The sequence below is a fragment of the Electrona antarctica genome (assembly GCF_951216825.1).
Source record: "Electrona antarctica genome assembly, chromosome: 17".
NCBI lineage: Eukaryota > Metazoa > Chordata > Actinopteri > Myctophiformes > Myctophidae > Electrona > Electrona antarctica.
Window position 1 is genome coordinate 37,638,868 of NC_136798.1, and position 19,685 is coordinate 37,658,552.

Genomic DNA, 19,685 nt, shown 5'->3' on the forward strand with positions numbered 1-19,685 from the left:
CTCACCAAGCACTGCTTTCATAGTATGTGATATGTGCCAATGCACTCACAGTGCATAGTGGACTTGTAGTATTATGGTGGTCCGTGCAGTATACCAGAGGGCCAGTTCTAATACTAATTAAATATCATTCCGCGGGCCAAAGATAATTCACTCACGGGCCTGATTTGGCCCCCGGGCCTTGAGTTTGACATATATGGTATAGGGGCATTACCTTTAATCCTCCCGACACTAAAACATATCTTCATTACGTCACCATCGAAAACCAATTACACCCTGTCATTGGGTCCTTTAATCCACATCTTTATTACGTCATCATTGAGAGCTAGTTGTACCAGTTATACCCTGACGTCATATGCTGCCTTGATACATACGCATCAAACGGCGCATACGCAAAGTAACCACAGTATACCGCTAATCAACTTACAAATTACATATACATATACATAGAGGCATTTCCTTTAATCCACCCGACACTGATCGACATATATGTCACCATCGAAAGCCGTCACTCATCCGTATTAATTACAACTTTACGTAATTGATTGTTGTTATTTACGTAACGAAAGAATGAATTTGAAATGCTTAAATAGAATTACCTTCATGTTCCTTCATGTTCTTCAACAGTTCTTCAACAGAACAACATGAAGGTAATTCATGTTCTTCTTTCACAGAGAAGCTGAGATTTGACAGTTTGTAGCGGTCGACAGTACTTGCGCGCTCTGCTTGCGCACTTGGCCTACTTGTGTGCAACAAGCAAGTAGGCACTCGACAGAGTGCAGTTCTAGTTGTCTTTTGTGCTCGGTTGTGCTTATATTACATATTGCAGCTTCTATTTTAATTGTATTACTTTATTTACTTGCACCACCATTTCTTTGTTTTTATCAGCCTACTTTTATTTGATACTTGCTTAGGCAACGTTTGGCAACGTTTGCCATGCCAATACAGACGAATTGAATTGAATTGAATTGAATTGAATTGAATTGAATTGAATTGAATTGAATTGAATTGAATTGAATTGAATTGAATTGAATTGAATTGAATTGAATTGAATTGAATTGAATTGAATTGAATTGAATTGAATTGAATTGAATTGCACCGACCAGTCTGCCCAATCTAAACATCTACTGAAGAAGATGAAGATGATTTGAGGAGCGTGTACGTTTTCAATGAAAAAAATCAGAACATCAGATGTAAACCGTTATTTCTATAACTTACATAAGAAAGTAAAAATAACTGTTTTGCGGGGTGAAAGTTGTCTGATGAATTCTTTTCACTATAGACACAGCATCTTTCATCAGAAGTCCATCCATTATGCATTTCACATTCTCCAATACAGTAGAATATTCATTAGTTTGGATACATTAGGCTAGGGTCAGCAACCACCCAGAAAGGCATTAAGCTACTGTATACAATAGGTTACTTTAGTCAGCTGTTGATTTGTCGACCAAGATTCACATTAGTCTGCATGTGAATTGCAACACGTTTTTAGAATGTATAGCTTTAGATTGATGTATTGACGTCATTGCAGTCGTGGTTCCCTTCTATCCAGTCCACATCACCATCTTCTCTCATACTGTAAAATGTCGGCCTATAGGGAAGGAAAAGAAGACGTTAATATTGAACCTCAAATTAAAAACTATAATTTAATTAGTTTGTTATGTCTGTGGGATCCCCATGGATTTTGGGGGGTCCCCACATGACAGTTAAAGGGGAAAACCACCCATTTTCAACATTTTACTATGTCATTAATATACCTTAGAGCTGTTGTGTGGAAATAATAAAAAAAAGTCCCCCCATTCTGTGTTTCCTAGAACTGCAAGTGTGAAAAAAATCATCTTGATGACATCATCAAGATGTGTTTCACCATGTTAATGATTTTTTTCAGACCTCTAGTTCTAGGAAACACAGAGTGGGGGGACATTTTTTATTATTTCCACACAACAGCTCTAAGGTATATTAATGACATAGTAAAATGTTGAAAATGAGTGGAATGCCCCTTTAAGTGTCAATTTAAGGACTTTTTAGACTTAATTTTGATTATTTTGGGGAGCCATAAGGCGTGAAAAAGGTTGAGAACCACTGACTTATATGTGACCATGTTGTAGCTATATTGAGAAAGGCATCACACATGGGCCTAATTATCAGCAACAGCAGATTGTGCGTCATAAACATTGCACTCACTGGGACGCTTTTTGACGACACACTTCCTCCACTCCGAGACACGCGGGCACGAGTCACCGTGAGCGCCGGGCGGCTGAAGGACGCCTCGCGCACGCGTCTCCTCTCCCCTCCTGTAGGCGGGATGGTGTGTGCTGCCTCCTTTGCGAAGACACGGCCCCCAGTGTCCCCATTCCCCTACCACACAGTGCACTGCAGAGACGGACAGGGGACAATCTATGAGGGTTCATAAGCAATGGACTCAGTGGCAGAAATAAATAAATCACTGGTCCACAAAAACACCTTGAAGACCCTATAACAGGGTCGACTATGCATGCACCTCTTGGCTCAAATTAAGGCCTTTAACCCATTTAGGCCTGACGTCGAAATAAATAACAAATTGGTAACACTTTATATTAAGGTCGTCTTTATAATGCATTATAGCACATTTATAATGCATTATAATGTGCTTATAAGGTATTATAACACTCGTTATAAATGTTTGTAATCATGTATAACAACTTATAACCACGTTTATAACATATTATAAGTGTTGGTCAGGTCATAATCCATTATTATGCTCAGTGGAACAGCACATTATAACTATTATAACTTAGGTGGTTATAAAGGCACATAGAGAAGTGTTGTAATGTCTGTGTCATAATGCATTATAACCCATGTGTATTAAATTGAATAAGGTCTTATAAGCATCAATAATATGCTATAGCAGGACTTTGAGACATTTAAGTAAAGTGGCAACATTCTTTAATGGTTATTAGCAGTTGTATCATTTTATAATACCCTATAGCATGACTGAAGTTGTGACCTTTAAGTAAAGTGACAAAACTTTGTATAATATGCTATAGCATATTATTGATGTTTATAAGACATTATTCCATTTAATAAACACATTGGTTATAATGCATTATGACACAGACATTACAGCACTTCTCTATGTGCCTTTATAACCACCTAAGTTATAATAGTTATAATGTGCTGTTCCACTGAGCATAATAATGCATTATGACCAGCACTTATAATATGTTATAAACGTGGTTATAAGTTGTTATACATGATTACAAACATTTATAACGAGTGTTATAATGCCTTATAAGCACATTATAATGCATTATAAATGAGCTTATAATGCATTATAAAGGCGACCTTAATATAAAGTGTTACCAAAAAGGGTTCTGAAAGAATATATTTTCAAAGATGTGTGACTCATTTTCACGATATTTCAAAAATAGCAGACCTACAAGCTATGAGCTTGTAGATCTGCTATTTTTCAATAGCTAAAGTATAACATAATGCTTAGTTAAAACACCAAACGGGTTCCCGTCCAGAATACGTTAAAACAAGGCTCCAGAGTTCCCAAAACAAACTGGTCAGGCTCCTACTTGGCCTCACAGTCACCCCCCGAACCCACCTCACCCCTGCCCACTTTGACAAGCTGGAATGGCTTAGGGTTGACGATAGAGTACAGCATCTTGCAATGGGTCTGGGCCACAAGATTCGATACACCACCAAGATACCCATGTACCTGTCTAAATACTTCCTTAACACCCACAACACCAGAGGGAGTGCAACAAACCATGTGCAACCCAGATTCGGCACAAACAAGGGACTAAATTATTTTCGCTCCTATGCCACCAAATTGTGGAACGCCTACCAACAGTCATTAAGACATGCAAATCCCTTGACTCCTTCAAAACCGCTCTCAAAGGGCACCTACAACAAGGGCTGCAATTCGAAACTGGCCCCAGTAAAATCTGAATTCCCCCCACCCACCCATCCCTCACTGTATTTGTTTCTTCTCCCTTTTTACCTCCTTTATGACGAATTCCTGTTCTGTTCTTTGGCTATAAAGAAGTGTCTATTTGTACGTCTCTAAATGTTTTGATGAATTGAACAAGGTGGACCCTCTTGTAAACAAGTGTAATGCTTTATTGGGTCGTCCACTCACAGTTAACAGCCTTTGTATTGAGTTGTGCTTGAAATGTGCTGTAATTCTGTTAATAAATATTTCAATCAATCAATCAATCAATCAATCAATCAATCAATCAATCAATCAATCAATCAATCAATCAATCAATCAATCAATCAATCAATCAAAAGAAGATAGATAGAAGGACCCTACAAAGTCCCCCGCAAGCTCAGATCAGCCAACACAGGGAAGCTGGCAGAACATTCGCTACAAGCGCCAGGACAACGCTCCAGGCTCCACACGTCCTAGACTTTTCTCCCTTCTGGCTCCCAAACTATGGAATGAACTTCTTCCGGTTGCAATCAGAACTGCAGACTCACTACCAATCTTCTGCCGTAGTCTGAAAACCCACCTCTTCAGACTCTCATCTTGGCCGCTAGTGCTTGTCGTAGCAGGTGTATGCAATGGCTAAACTTATGTAATTTGGTTTTATATTTATAATTACATTTATAAGTTAGCATTTATGTAAATGTAGCACATAGCACTCTATAATGTATACTCATATACTTCACTATACATATTAAGGCCAGGTCCGGTCTCGCTCCACCCTACATCGCCGATCTAATCTCCCCCTATGTCCCAACCCGCTCCCTGAGATCCTCATCCAAAGACCTTCTTAACCCTCAAATGTGTCGGCTAAAGTCCAAAGGAGACCATGCAGGCTTTCAGCACCATAGCGCCAATACTTTGGAACATACTGCCCTTACATATCAAGCGTGCTGAATCAGTGTCCTCTTTTAAATCCCTTTTAAAAACACACTTTTATAGATTAGCTTTCACTGCCAATCAAATATTTTAGTATATATATTTTTCCTGCTTTTGTTTTCTATTGAAATGTCTTCTGCTGTATATTTTGTTTGTTGTTGTAAAGCACTTTGTAATGCAAGTTTGAAAGGTGCTATATAAATAAAGTTTTATTATTAGTATTATTATTATTATTATTATTATTATTATTATATTAGGTTCTTAGCTTGCTTATGATTCTTGATGACTATTTCTGTATTTGATGTACAGGTAATATGCACCTTGTATTGTTCCTGATACTGTAAATCGCTCTGGATTAAGAGTGTCTGCTAAATGACAACATTGCAAATTGTAGATAAATATAGGGGGGAGTTGTGGAAGAGACACTGTAACTTGTATATCACCGCTGTCGGGCAAAAACCTTGCAACCCCCATAAAACAATACCTCATACTACTATTATCGTAAAAAAAAAAGTTGCAAGAAATAGCAGATTTACAACATCACATGGCATCTTTTCGGATGGTGGTCCTTGACTAAATACATATTAATTTGGGGGTCCTTGACATGAAAGAAGCCTGTGAGACGTCAACGTCAAACTCACCAACATTGCAGCTGTAGATGAAAAGCTTGAATTATCCTCTTTCTATATCTACAAAAGTGTTTTGTTTCTCAAAAGTCCACCGTAGAAATATGAGCTACTTTCTGTCAGAAAGTTCTTGCAGGTGATTATTTTGTTTATATTTTATATTGTATATTTGACACTATTATAAGTGTTTGGAGTTTGGAAGCTCTCGCTTTCAGCAAAGCAACGTCCTGCTGCCTCCTGCATTCAGGCCCGGTTCTTCCTACAGGCCGACGAAGCAACATTTTTTTTTCTTTCTTTTTACTCTGTCCCAACTCTGTCTGCACCGTGTCCCCCCAGTGCCCCCCCAGTGCCTCCCCAGTGCCCCCCCAGTGCCTCCCCAGTGCCTCCCCAGTGTCTCCCCAGTGCCAGTGTCCCGCCAGTGCCTCCACAGAGCCTCCCCAGTGTCCCCACAGTGCCTCCCCAATGGACCCCCAGTGCCCCCCCAGTGCCTCCCCAGTGCCCCCCCAGTGCCTCCCCAGTGCCTCCCCAGTGTCTCCCCAGTGCCAGTGTCCCGCCAGTGCCTCCACAGAGCCTCCCCAGTGTCCACACAGTGCCTCCCCAATGGACCCCCAGTGCCTCCACATTGTCCCCACTGTCCCCCCAGTGCCTCCACAGTGTCTCCTCAATTTTTGGGACAAAGTAAAAAAAAAGAAAATAACTTTTTTTATTTTTTTATTTTTTGAGGGGGGGCGCCGCGAAAAATCCTGCTTGGGCGCCAGATTGCTCAGGACCGGCCCTGCCTACATTATGTGTGATTTCAAACAGGTGGTACGCATGGGTCGTTGAGTGCTATCCAACGAGCGCTTCTAAACATCTAAAAAATGATCACCTGCACGGAATGTATTGACAGAAAGTAGCTCATAATATCATTGGGTTTTTATGAAACAAACACTTTGCAGATAGAAGATAATTTAAACTGTTTGTACAGCTGCAATGTTGGTGAGTTTGACGTTTAATACAATCAGATATAGGACCTTCCTGTTTGGATGTATGGGCTGTCAATTGCAAATTGTGGCCAGTTGCCACCCTGCCATTAACTTAATAGAAAGATGGCCGCCGTATGAATATGGTCTATAGACTTTATACTACTCATATGATCAATCCCATGACCTTGTAGTCTAAATGCGAGAGCTCTACCGACTGAGCTATACCGTCAGTCAGTCACAGTGGTACTTGGGTGCAAACACAGACCTCTCACCTACCTGTAGGGCTGCACTGCATGAGCTGTACATCAGCCTCCGAGCCCTGTGGGCAGGTGTGATTTTCACCTGCAGGGCGGCTGCACTGCATGAGCTGCACATCAGCCTCCGAGTCCTGTGGGCAGGTGCTATGGCACTGGCCCTGGAGGAGGTACAGGTGTGGTCTACACCTGGCACAAGTATCCCTCTGCTCACACAGCTCGCAGCCTGATGGACACTCTGTGAGAGAGAGAGAGAGAAAGAGAGAGAGAGAGAGAGAGGAACACAAGCAGCACGGTGTAAAGTAACTAAAGTATACATTTACTTTAAGTACACACATTTTGTACTTAAGTAAAAGTATCAATACTGCAGTGCAAAAATACAACGTTAGGAGTAAAAGTCTGGAATTCAAAATTGACTTGAGTGAAACTTTCAAAGTACAAAAGTGTTGGTATCAAAATGTAGGCCTACATAAAGTACCAAAAGTAAAAGTACTCATTTAGCAGAATGTGCAATTTCAAGTTTTCAAATGTTTTAAACAAACCACACCAAAGGGTCGGGTCGGGACAGTGCACTCTCGTAGTGCAGTGTTTGGAGCATAGTAACATAGTGTTATACCAGTGCACTCTCGTAGTGCAGTGTTTGGAGCATAGTAACATAGTGTTATACCAGTGCACTCTCGTATAGTGCAGTGTTTGGAGCATAGTAACATAGTGTTATACTAGTGCACTCTCGTAGTGCAGTGTTTGGAGCATAGTAACATAGTGTTATACTAGTGCACTCTCGTAGTGCAGTGTTTGGAGCATGGTAACATAGTGTTATACCAGTGCATTCTCGTAGTGCAGTGTTTGGAGCATAGTAACATAGTGTTATACTAGTGCACTCTCGTAGTGCAGTGTTTGGAGCATAGTAACATAGTGTTATACTAGTGCACTCTCGTAGTGCAGTGTTTGGAGCATGGTAACATAGTGTTATACCAGTGCATTCTCGTAGTGCAGTGTTTGGAGCATAGTAACATAGTGTTATACTAGTGCACTCTCGTAGTGCAGTGTTTGGAGCATAGTAACATAGTGTTATACCAGTGCACTCTCGTAGTGCAGTGTTTGGAGCATAGTAACATAGTGTTATACCAGTGCACTCTTGTATAGTGCAGTGTTTGGAGCATAGTAACATAGTGTTATACCAGTGCACTCTCGTAGTGCAGTGTTTGGAGCATAGTAACATAGTGTTATACCAGTGCACTCTTGTATAGTGCAGTGTTTGGAGCATAGTAACATAGTGTTATACCAGTGCACTCTCATAGTGCAGTGTTTGGAGCATAGTAACATAGTGTTATACCAGTGCACTCTCGTAGCGCAGTGTTTGGAGCCGTGCCCTCCGGACAGCTGCCCCGACACCTGCCCCGGAACAGGAAGTGGCCGGGGTGGCAACGCGTGCAGAAGTTCTTGTTAAAACAGGAAGTGCAATCCTCCCGGCACCCTATAGCAAGACACGAGAAAGGGTCAGGACACTCATGGATGAATTTATTATTTCACCTACAGTATACACACTGCACATTCAAGATTTCAAAAATGCTTTAATTCCAGTGGTTCACAAAGTGGGGTCTGTGGACCCGTGGGGGTCATTGAGGGGGTTCCAGGTGACCCCCGTAAAATGTGTTATCTTGTGCCACAGCCTAAGTCCCTAAAACACATCCATTACCCCTTACATTATGCATAGGTGTGGTTTGGGCGTTACAATGATTAAACCAACCACAGTGCCACCTGCCATTGCCTTTAAGTGATCCATTATCCATTTAACATTATGCCCAGTGATTTACACTATGGCCCATGGCCATGGAAGAGCGACACTTGAAATATAGCCTATTTATATTTGATACTGAGGCCGGGTTTTTTGTGTCCAGTATCTCCAACACAGCCTCACTCATGCGAATCTAATAACTTCTTTGACTAGACAATTAAACACAATAAGCACAAGGAATAGGCCTATCTCACAGCATTTCCCCGCCCACTTTCCACGCCCCCCTTTTGGAGCTAGTGGTGTTATTTTTTTGCGGTCCATAGGCTTCCATGTTAAAAGAGGTATTTTCACAAGCCACAAACTACTGTTTTGTAAAGGTAAGGTTTATTCTACTTATTTGAGTTGTTATACCATTGTGTTTTCTTCATATTATTATCGGTCTTTGACATTTTAACATTAGGAAATGTACTTAGATTCTCCAGAGAAAAAAAGTGTAAATGCCTAATGTTAAATGACACCACTATCTACCGGAAGTGGGCGTGGAAAGGGGGCTGTGAGATAGGCCTATTGACACTGCTGATTATAGTAAAATTCCAATCACAGAGATTTGCGGAGAATTAAGACAGAACGAGACCTCTGAGCTGCGAATGTTGTGCAACATGACTCAAGCCGAGGCAGCTCCAACTCAGGTCTCACCGTCAGAGTCAGGAGCGCATTCTTTTATCAAACAGAATTCGCATTATGGGTGGTTTGAGGAGGCACTTTCCATTGTCCTAAACTTGTGTGCATAAGATAGCAAATATAGGGAAAGCGCATCAACACGCCTACAGACACACCTCCACCCGCAAATGTAGGAGTCGGCAAAATGAATGTCCGCAAGATAACGTTTACGCATAGTGGAAGCTCCTAAATGCGTAATTCACGGAAAATGTTTATTACTTGAGGCTAAAAGCATGGCATGAGATGGAGCCCTCTGTGCATGACTGCATAGGTCTGTGTGTTAAAGGGGAATACCACTAATTTTCAACATTTTACTATGTCATTAATATGATGACATATGATGACATCATCAAGATGTGATTCACCATGTTAATGATTTTTTTTCAGACCTCCAGTGAGTGAGGCCTAAGTGTGTTCCCAGAAGGTGCTGTGCTTGTTTCCAGTTCCGTTCAATTTTCCCATAGCTACTTTTGATTGGCTCATCAGCATATTTGACAACTTTGAACAACAGGGCCAGCCGCCGTACAGGCTATACTTCAGTGGTGGGCTGTCAGGGCCAGCAAGGCCTTCTCTGCTGGCCCTGCACTTGCCTGATGCAGAAATTTATATTTTATAATAAGTTTTTATTTTTAACAAATATTATTGTATTTATTTCGCTGCCACTGCACTGTTTCTCACTCAGACAGGCTGGATGCTCTGCTTCCATTCTGTGCAGGTACAACAGCGCTTGTTTTTTTTTAACCAATGAGATTATTTCCTTGTGTTGTCTCCGGGTAAAATTCTCTAACGTGAGGCCTGCAGAAAATCCAGTGAATCCCCTTGCTGTTGAAATGAATGGGAGCAATATAGATATTGATAGGTTCCTTAGTGCACGCGCGCGGCTGTTCCGCGACCGTCCTCGACGGTTTCTAGATTGTAGAAGGCCTAGTTCATTTCAGCACGGACCGCCACTTACTGGTGCAGGTGCTGACGTGGGGGGAGCGGACGCCGTAGTGGCCACGAGGGCAGGACGACAGACACACCCCTCTCTGCCTCACGCCGTCCGCCACCAGGTGGAAGAAGAGGCGGGGCTTACAGGACAGACAGCCGTTCAGGGCGGAGCATGCGACGCACCCAGGCTGACACAGCCTGCCCAGCGCGGAGCCTCCTGGGAGGGGAATAATGGAGGTGCAGAATGTGAGTGCTTGTTTTGTTGTTGTGTTCAAATAATACATGACATTCGACATTTAAAAACGGAAAAGTCGCTAAAACAACAATTTAATGAAACTAACGACGAAAACTAGGAATTGTCACAAAACAAAAACAACTTTTGACGTCTTCCGCACCGGTTCCCACTGGTTTCAACTGACTGTTTAGCCATACCGATATTTCAAAATGGCGCAGACCACGTCCTGGATAATCATTGTTATAGAATAGAGTGTTTGTTCAGTAACAGGAGTCTCCCCCATCTCTCTAGCTCTTTAGTAAACAGATAACAGGTCGGTTATCCAATCAGGAGATAGAACACATACAGGTTATAACAAAGTAATGAAACGGAATGAATGAGCAGTCAAAATTGGAACAGAAACCTGTAAAATTCAAGCCAATAAATGGCTACTCTCTCCTGCTTGGCCCACCTGAAAATGTATATTCTGTTTATTAAAGAGCAGGAGAATTCAAAGTTAAAGTCCCATACTGTTTGAAATAGAGTCTGTCCAAAGGGAAGCACGCACATCTCAAAACAATTCCACAGGGGCTGAACAAAAGATACGTACATTGAAAAAGGCAGGCAGTCCACACACTGTTCTGAAGCTCCCAGGTTACTTCCTTTATTAAAGCATAAGACACAACGTTTCGACCAATTGACGGGTCTTCGTCATGTCATACAAGACTTTTAGAGGAGCTATTCGAGGCCTAGTATAGAGTCGTGCAGGTGACTCTGGTCAACTCAGAGTAATATAGTAAGAGAGTGGCGACACTAGCGTTGACTCCCATTGTAACAATGGAATGCGAAGGTGCTCATTCTATCTCAATGGGATAGTTCCAATGTTTGGAACTATAGCCCATAGGCACCCGCTTTGCGGCGAGATCAAAGCGTGTCGCCACTCTCCTACTCTACACTCTGGGTCAACTAATGCACCCAAACAGTGGGTCGGGACTACATTTGTGGGTCATTTGTGAGACATTTTTATGGGTCCATTTATTTATTTTTGTTTCCAACATTTTGTTTTTAATTATTATTATTTCAAAACATTTTCAAAAAACATTCCCAAAAAAGCAAACATTTTCATTAATTAAAAACCAAATTCAATGATTATTTTTTTGTAATTTCATGAAGAAATCAAAGAAAAATAGAAGGAATTCCATGTAGTTGTATGTTAGAAAACGAATGTTTAAGAAGTAGTGAAAATAGCCGATCTACAAGCTCACAACGCTGTGCGAAGCACACATTTTGAGCTTGTAGATCAGCGTATTTTCACTCATTTTGGTCCTGGGCAAACGTCTAATCTCTCTTTTGGGCCACGACTACACAGACTTAAAAGTTTGGGAACCACTGAACCAGTGTAGCGGCCTATAGGGTTTAACTGCATGGTTAACCCTCGATTTGCTCTGCCTGTCTTAAATTTACAACCCATCGTAAAATATCACAGAATAATGCACATGGCTTTAAAGCATGGCAGTCCCGAGATTATCGCCATGTCAGTCCTCTCCTCCTTATACCTATGATGTTTTCAACAATTTATTGTTTTGGATGTGGTTATGACCCATGGAATTCCTTTTGAGCTTTACACCCCCCCCCCAAGAATTGAAACAGCACACTTATTGTCTCCACATGTAAGTCTTATTTTCTGCAGTATACCATGCAGAGGCAAAAAAAAAGAGAAATGAATTCCACTATATAGTGGCCGGGATGAATTACAAAACGTTAAGGATGGGGATGAGGGGGGTGGGCTATTGTTTTAACCCCTTTAGACCTGAGGACGATTCTACAAATGCCTTCTAAATCCTTTCTAATTTTTCTGAAAAACGTTTATAAAATGTTTATATATATATCAGTGATTCTTAAACTATTTCATGTCAAGGACCCCCAAAAATTATAATTGGCCGCCAACCCCCATCTGGAAATATGTTGTTCCAGGGACCTCCCCACAGAAGCAAAGTTTTGAGTTAAAAATGTTCGCTCTGAAAATATATATTCAAAGATTTGCGCCACATTTTCAAGATTTTTCTAAAATAGCAGGCACTATGAGCTTGTAGATCTGATATTTTTCAATAGCTAAAGTATAACATACTGCTTAATTAAAACACCAAAAGGGGTTCCCGTCAAGAATGGTTTAATACTTACGCTTGTATCGCAGAATGTTTGCGTGATGATCTTGGCCGTTACAGAATTCCATCAAGTGCAGAATCCAAATGAAAAGCAGTACCTGCAGCATTTTCCTGCAGTAAACCCTATACGCCACTCAATGATGATGGCACACTACATCGCATCCTATATATAATGTGTTAATTCCAACAGAATAAACCCAAATTATACCCCCCCCACCACCAAAAAAGAAACCATCCCTGCAGGAACTCCAGCCTATAGTGCAAAGGAGCAATTAATAGAGGATAGAGTTGGAGCAAATGTTTTGTTGCTTGCAGGGAAGGAGAGAAAAAGAAAAGAAAGTCCCATGCATGTACATTCCATGAGATCAGCCAAGCCGGTAGAATGCCATAATGAGGAATGCAAACATAGGAGAAACTATCATGATAGTCGCAAACCCGGATCAAATGTGGAGTTTGGGTTATAGCTGCTGTGAGATTGTGCTGTTTCCCACACTCACTCCACACACCTCTCTCTCTCTCTCTCTCTCTCTCTCTCTCTCTCTCTCTCTCTCTCTCTCTCTCTCTCTCTCTCTCTCTCCCCAGCCCTCTTTCCCAATCCCTGCAACCCCTCTGGGTCTTTTCTCGACCATCCTCCATTGTGACTGTAAAATCCTCAGTGACAGTGTTAATTTGACCAGTTGTTAAACCATATACTACAGGGGTCTATACAGTAGCGCCCATGCTTTCCCCCTCAACACCAAATCTCTTTGATGAAAAACAGATCCACAAGCTCACAAACGCGACATGTTGTGAGGCCGTGTGACCTTGTGGATCTGCTATGCTATAATGTTCGCAACGAGAATAGGGACATATAGGGGCTCGTGTGGTCAACTCGGAACACTTAAAGACCCATATGGGTCCATTTTTACACTCTCCCGGTTCAATTTCAACCAACTGAATGTTTATTTTGCATAGTAGTGCCAGCCAAACCCTAACAAGTCACGCCAAGACACTTAGACGCGTAGAGCCGTTTGAGATACTGCTCTACGTGACCCTGATGATGAGCAAGCACCTGGCATTTGCTGGCAAGGAAACACTCCCCTTTAACGGGAAGTAACCTCAGGCAGAACCAGGCTTTGGGTGAAAGGAGAGAGTGAGTGAGTGAGTGAGTGAGTGAGTGAGTGAGTGAGTGAGTGAGTGAGTGAGTGAGTGAGTGTGTTAATCTGAAGACTCACTTCTTCTGAATCCACCTCACCCAGCTCACCCCCACTTTTCCCTGTAGATAGAAGGCAACAGACAGAGGGGTGTTGCCTTCTATTTTGATTGATGTTAGAGACTGACCCAAGATGGCTATCATGCAGACAGACACATCTTTGGTCACTCGTTATTCTCATGTTTTCTTTCTTATAGGTTTGTTTCTCTCGACCAAATGTAATTTAGATACCATGTTATTTAGACAGTTGCTATATAGGTCCCTTGTTCATCTGTGTCAATGTTAACATTGTCATTTAGATAGCATATTGAATTTGATTCCGGCAGTTTTTTTCCTCACCTGTGGTGAAAACCGATTGACCATTAAATAATTGCATGGGACCTGCATACATGTGCTTGTTGATCGGATCGGATATTTGGTGTAAGGCGAAAAGTAGAGCGGACCAGGTAGGCTATAGAGCAACTCTGGTAAACGATCTATATAGTTTTAGAGTTTAAGTGGTTATTAATAGGCTCAGAGATAAGAATGCAAACTGGGAGCTGGAGAGAAAGGGAGAGACATGTTGCTAACAGAGGTGATGTCACTGCTGCTCCGTGTCTACGGTGGACTTTTATGAAGCACACATTTTGCAGATAGAAAGAGGATCATTCAAGCTTTTCATGCAGCTGCAATGTTGGTGAGTGTGACGTTGTTTAATACAAGCAGAGAGGACTGTTCTGTTTGGATGTATGGGCTGTCAATGGGAAATTGCGGCTAGTTGCCACCGCCTGCCAATAACTTAAACCCATTTAGGCCTGACGTCGAAATAAATAAAAAGTCTTCTGAAAGAATATTATATTCAAAGATTTGTGCCACATTTTCACGATTTTTCAAAAATAGCAGACCTACAAGCTCGTAGCGCGCCACTCGGTGGCGCGCTATGAGCTTGTAGATCTGCTATTTTTCAATAGCTAAAGTATAACATAATGCTTAGTTAAAACACCAAAACGGGTTCCCGTCCAGAATGGGTTAATCCACTTTTCTGTTTGGGTTAATCCAAACAGAAAAGTCCTCTCTGATTGCAAGAGTCAGACCTTTCCTCTCATTGGAGGACGCCAAGAAACTGACCCATGCCTTTGTACTGTCTCGTTTAGATTACTGCAACGCACTCTATACAGGCTTGCCCAAAAGAACCACGGACCGTCTACAACTAATCCAAAACGCAGCAGCCAGAATTGTAACAAACACCAGGAAAAGGGACCACATTACCCCAGTACTAGCATCCCTACACTGGATCCCTGTACATTTTAGGATAGATTTTAAAGTTCTTTTACTTGCTTTTAAAGTCAAAAAGGGTCTGGCGCCTTCCTATCTATCAGACTGCCTCCATGAGTATGTCCCAGCTCGCCCCCTCAGGTCACTCGGTACTGAACGGCTGATCGGAATTCCAACTAATGGCAAAAGACACGGCGAAGCTGCCTTTGCCAGCTACGTACCTAGGATGTGGAACTCTCTTCCTCTCCATATCAGACTGGCAACCTCAGTTGATGACTTTAAGAGGCGGCTAAAAACCCATTACTATGACCTCGCCTTTAACTGATTCTGTTTCCTTCATGATTCCTTATCTTAAATTTACTTCTAATATTCAACGAATTCTACTGACCAGATTTGAAGCTATTACTTTAGTTTTTACCCTTGTTAAATTTTTTGCATTTATGTGAATTTTCTTTTTACTGTATGTAAAGCACTTTGAACTACACTTGTGTCTGAAAGGTGCTCTATAAATAAAGATTATTATTATTATTATTATTAATGGAAAGATAAACTATACATATATACTATACTATGCTGTACATATATACTATGAAGTGCTATGACCACATACAATGCAATTATTGTGCTGTCTACATAACATGCTATAAATCTGTATCAAATGCTATCTAAGTTATAGAGTGTGAACCTTCAGGATCGAGTGACAGCTGTGATGTGAGTTTTGAACGAGAGCTGACTGTCCAGGACAACACCAAGGTTCCTGGCTGTTGGGACAGACGTTACCAGGGCGTTGTCTACTGAAATAGTTAGCTCCCGCATAGGGCAGGACTTAGCTGGGAAGAAGAGAAGCTCAGTCTTGTCTGGGTTCAGCTTGAGGTGGTTGGAGGACATCCACTGTGACTGATGTCAGCCAGGCATGCAGTGAAGCGCTCTTCCACCTGAGAGGGAGAGGGGGGGAAGGATAGAAACAGTTGTGTGTCATCGGCGTAGCAGTGATATGATATATTGTGAGCGGAGATGATAGTGCCTAGCAACCTTTGCATGCCTTTCACTCTGTAAGAGGACCATAGATGGGCTGGGTGACATTATGCTTTGTACAGTGCACATTTTACATTGCAAAAATGTGTTTTTCATGTCAAGGTCCCCCACCCAGGTCCCCCACCCATCTCAAAATATTTACTTCCAGAGACCCCCAAAAGCAAATAAGATTTGAGTTAAAAATGTTTGCTTTAAAAATATATATTCAAAGATTTGCACACATTTGCACACATTTTCACTCACGCACGCACGCACGCACGCACGCACGCGCACACACACACACACACACACACACACACACACACACACACACACACACACACACACACACACACACACACACACACACACACACACACACACACACACACACACACACACACACTTACAGCTAAAGTCCAAAATGGCACATATATGGTTTCCCAGATTTAATGGGTTAAACTGAAGGAGATGTTTTGGAGGTACAGAATTTTGATCACAGCATCAACAATAGCCTTTCAGTGTCTCGATCTGTCCATGCAAGCTGGATTGAGTTGTAAAATGATTGAGGGCAGAAACCCCAAATACCACAGCATAAAAACCGCAATTCCCATGAGCCCCCACGCTCTATTATTGTGATCCACATCTAAAGCTATAGCCAACATCTCCCGACTTGCCCCTGAGTTTCTGCTTTCATTGGTCCACCCCAGTCTACTGCGTGGGTTTTACTGTGGTGGGAGAAGTTGACTGCTCAGATTAAAGTAAAACTATCAATACCACAATGTAGAAATACTCTGCTCCAACTAGTAAAAGGAGCTGTATTCAACACTTTACTTGTGTAAAAGTATAAAAGTATTGCACGTACTTACTGGACAAACGTGAAAGCACAACTTTGCTTTTCAAAATGTGACATTTTCTTTGGAAAATAGCTGATCTACAAGCTCATATATTTAGAGCTTGTAGAAGTATGAAATGGTGCTGCTTGAGTGGTTAATGCATTGTATTCAACTGAGATGTATATGTATATAGTTACTAAAGCTGTCAAGTAATTGTAGTGGAGTAAAAGATACAATATCTGCCTCTGAAAGTTAAGTAGTACAAAATGTTGAAAGATTGACATACTGAAGTAAAGTAAAAGTACCTCAAAATGTACAATATGCATGTACTTAAATGTGCATGTACTTCAGTTACTTACCACCACTGCCCAGGCTGCATGCTTAAGGGTCGTGTGTGTTTTTCATTAAAAATGTATTCATGTCAAATGAAAACCAGTTACGTGATCATATCCCAGTGAGAAAACAGAACTCACAGCCGGAGGTGTGAGAAGATATCCGGGGCTCTGTGAGGGAAACATTGAATGGTGCCGAAAGCTTTGGACTAGACTGGATATTTGTGATTAGTTTTAATAGGGCTTAAAGGACCGCGCATCACCCATTATCGACCTTGTCTTCATACTGTATACAGCCATTGTTTCTCATAAATGCTCAGTGTATTTCTGTCTACTCACTTGGACTAGACTGGATATTTGTGATTAGTTTTAATAGGGCTTAAAGGACCGCGCATCACCCATTATCGACCTTGTCTTCATACTGTATACAGCCATTGTTTCTCATAAATGCTCAGTGTTTATTCATGCAAGAACAATGGCTTCTATTTCAGAATGCTAACGTTAAAGGAGTAGTCCGCCCCGAAAATGACGTATTTTCTATCAATTACACACCCCATGAAGCCATGAATTCATCCTTTAAAGGTTAGGGTTAGGCTGTAGTTTCTATTAGCTGGGAATCCCTATCGATGATGTCACTGGTAGGCAGGTTTCTGAACAGTCCACTAGCCCACCAATGACAGACAGATAGCGAGTAGACAGAAATGGTGGCATCTTAATAATGAACATTAAGTGAGGACCAATTATATGAAGATTACAGAAGGTTGCAGCCAGGTATGCAACTCTGACAATGTTTAACGGGAACCAAACGGACACTTAAGCGTCCATTTGGTTCCATTTATATACGCTGTCAGAGTTAAAGACCTAGTGAAATGAAAAATATGTTTTTCAAACTTATAAGACCATATCCGTGGTTATCATATGGGCATACCTAACAATGGATGCCAAAACAATGGGAAGATTTGTATTTTTATATAAAAAGTCCATAAAAATCCAATTTTAATTACTTCCTTTGAACGAAAATGTAATTCACCTGTTTGATTCCCATTCCGGCACGTCCGTCCAAACACAGCTGATTACAGACTCCACTATTAATCTCATTGAAATGACATCCAGCCAGTGTAATCATGTTAAACTAAATCAGCACGCTAGAATATGTATCTGAAAACATTTTAGGTTAGAAGTAAGGCACGGGCCTTGCTGCCCGTCTCTCTGTGACTTTGTAAACAAAGAAACGGCACGCGCGTGCACGCATCGCGCATGTAACGGATCTACGTCCCATACCCTGGAGGGACACAGCTTTCCGTTTCAGAGTGAAACTTCAAAATAAAATGCCCGTATGTTTCATTTCACTAGGTCTTTAAAGGGCAAGAATATTTTAGTAGAGGAGTAGCGGGCTTTGGTGACGTTCTATACTGTTAGAATCATCTTTGTTTGCGCTCGTTTACAGGCTAAAAGAGCTCCTCCTGACATGAGCCTTTTTGCCGTACAATGTAAGTCAACCGCGACCATATTCTGAAGGATTTTCTAGTCAATGGAGCAATGATTGTAGATTTCATGCACAGCTTTGGAGTCACATAATGGCAAGGTATAACTTACACAACCCACACCTCTACCAAAGTTTTCTTCTAGGCCTTTAACAAATGATTTTACGGTGTAGGGGCCTAGAATAGATAGGCGACCTAGAGACTACGAAATAATCAGACCCGTCTGAACTGATCGGTGCAGGCTGTGTGTGTGCGTGCGTGTGTGTGCGCGTGCTGCAGCAGTGGTCAATGGGTCTGTGTGTGTGTGTGTGTTAGGCTGCTCAACAGTGACACTTAAGGCCACCCAGCGGTATTGCCATACTCAAGCGGACATACAGTATACATGGACACATCCATCCATACATACATACGGACATACATAGGGACACACATTGCTGTTCATTGGAGCCGTCAGGCGCCGCTCAAAAAGAGAGAGTATAGAAACACATATAGGAGTCTGGTAGCCCAACGCATTTAAAACCCATTCTGGACGGGAACCCTGTTTGGTGTTTTAAGCAGTATGTTATACTTTAGCTATTGAAAAATAGCAGATCTACAAGCTCATAGCGCGGCACCGAGTCCCGCGCTATGAACTTGTAGGTCTGCTATTTTTGGAAAATCGTGAAAATGTGCCTCAAATCTTTGAATATTTCAGAGTTTCAGTCTCTGGAACAACATATTTTCAGACATATATTCAACATATTGAAGGTCCTTGACATGAAATATTGAGAACCACTGATATAGAAACATGAGGTTTTTCAGAAAAAAATACATTTAAAAAAAGGCATTTTTAAAATTTCGATGTCAGGCCTAAATGGGTTAAATCTGGGTGTCCTTGAAATGGAAATAGCTTGAGAAATACTGACTCTCCAAAAATCTGCATCAGAGTCGGACCCAAACTTCTGTCATCATGGGGACTCTAACGTCTTCGGTTCAAATGAAAAGCAGTGATTTCACCACATCCCGATGGAGCGCAAACTACACTCCAGGCCGGAGGTGTGAGGAGATCCCGGGGCTCTTCGTCAGAGGGTCGCTGACAGGTGGTGATGGTTTTTGGACTTCCAGAGGGAACA

At 41.6% G+C, this 19,685-nt stretch overlaps 1 protein-coding gene across 1 annotated transcript; it reads right to left on the reverse strand.

Annotated features, from left to right (window-relative positions):
* Positions 1-1,102: 1,102 nt before the first annotated feature.
* Positions 1,103-12,611, reverse strand: LOC306940790 (R-spondin-3-like). Its single transcript, XM_079525985.1, has 6 exons — positions 12,478-12,611; positions 10,108-10,299; positions 8,031-8,171; positions 6,717-6,932; positions 2,182-2,370; positions 1,103-1,588 (listed from the first exon to the last, which is right to left on the reverse strand). Exons 1-6 carry the CDS (start codon positions 12,566-12,568, stop codon positions 1,569-1,571), a joined length of 849 nt encoding a protein of 282 aa, XP_079382111.1. The 5' UTR covers positions 12,569-12,611; the 3' UTR covers positions 1,103-1,568.
* Between the last annotated feature and the right edge of the window lie 7,074 nt (positions 12,612-19,685).

Bases quoted from the DNA above. Each gene is read 5' to 3' on its own strand.
- LOC306940790 (XM_079525985.1), bottom strand. From the start codon at position 12,568: ATGCTGCAGGTACTGCTTTTCATTTGGATTCTGCACTTGATGGAATTC. The intron at 10,300-12,477 runs GTAAGTATTAAA...TTCCCCTCCCAG, and splicing joins AAACATTCTGCGATACAAGC to GAGGCTCCGCGCTGGGCAGG. The intron at 8,172-10,107 runs GTAAGTGGCGGT...GTCTTGCTATAG, and splicing joins CCACGTCAGCACCTGCACCA to GGTGCCGGGAGGATTGCACT.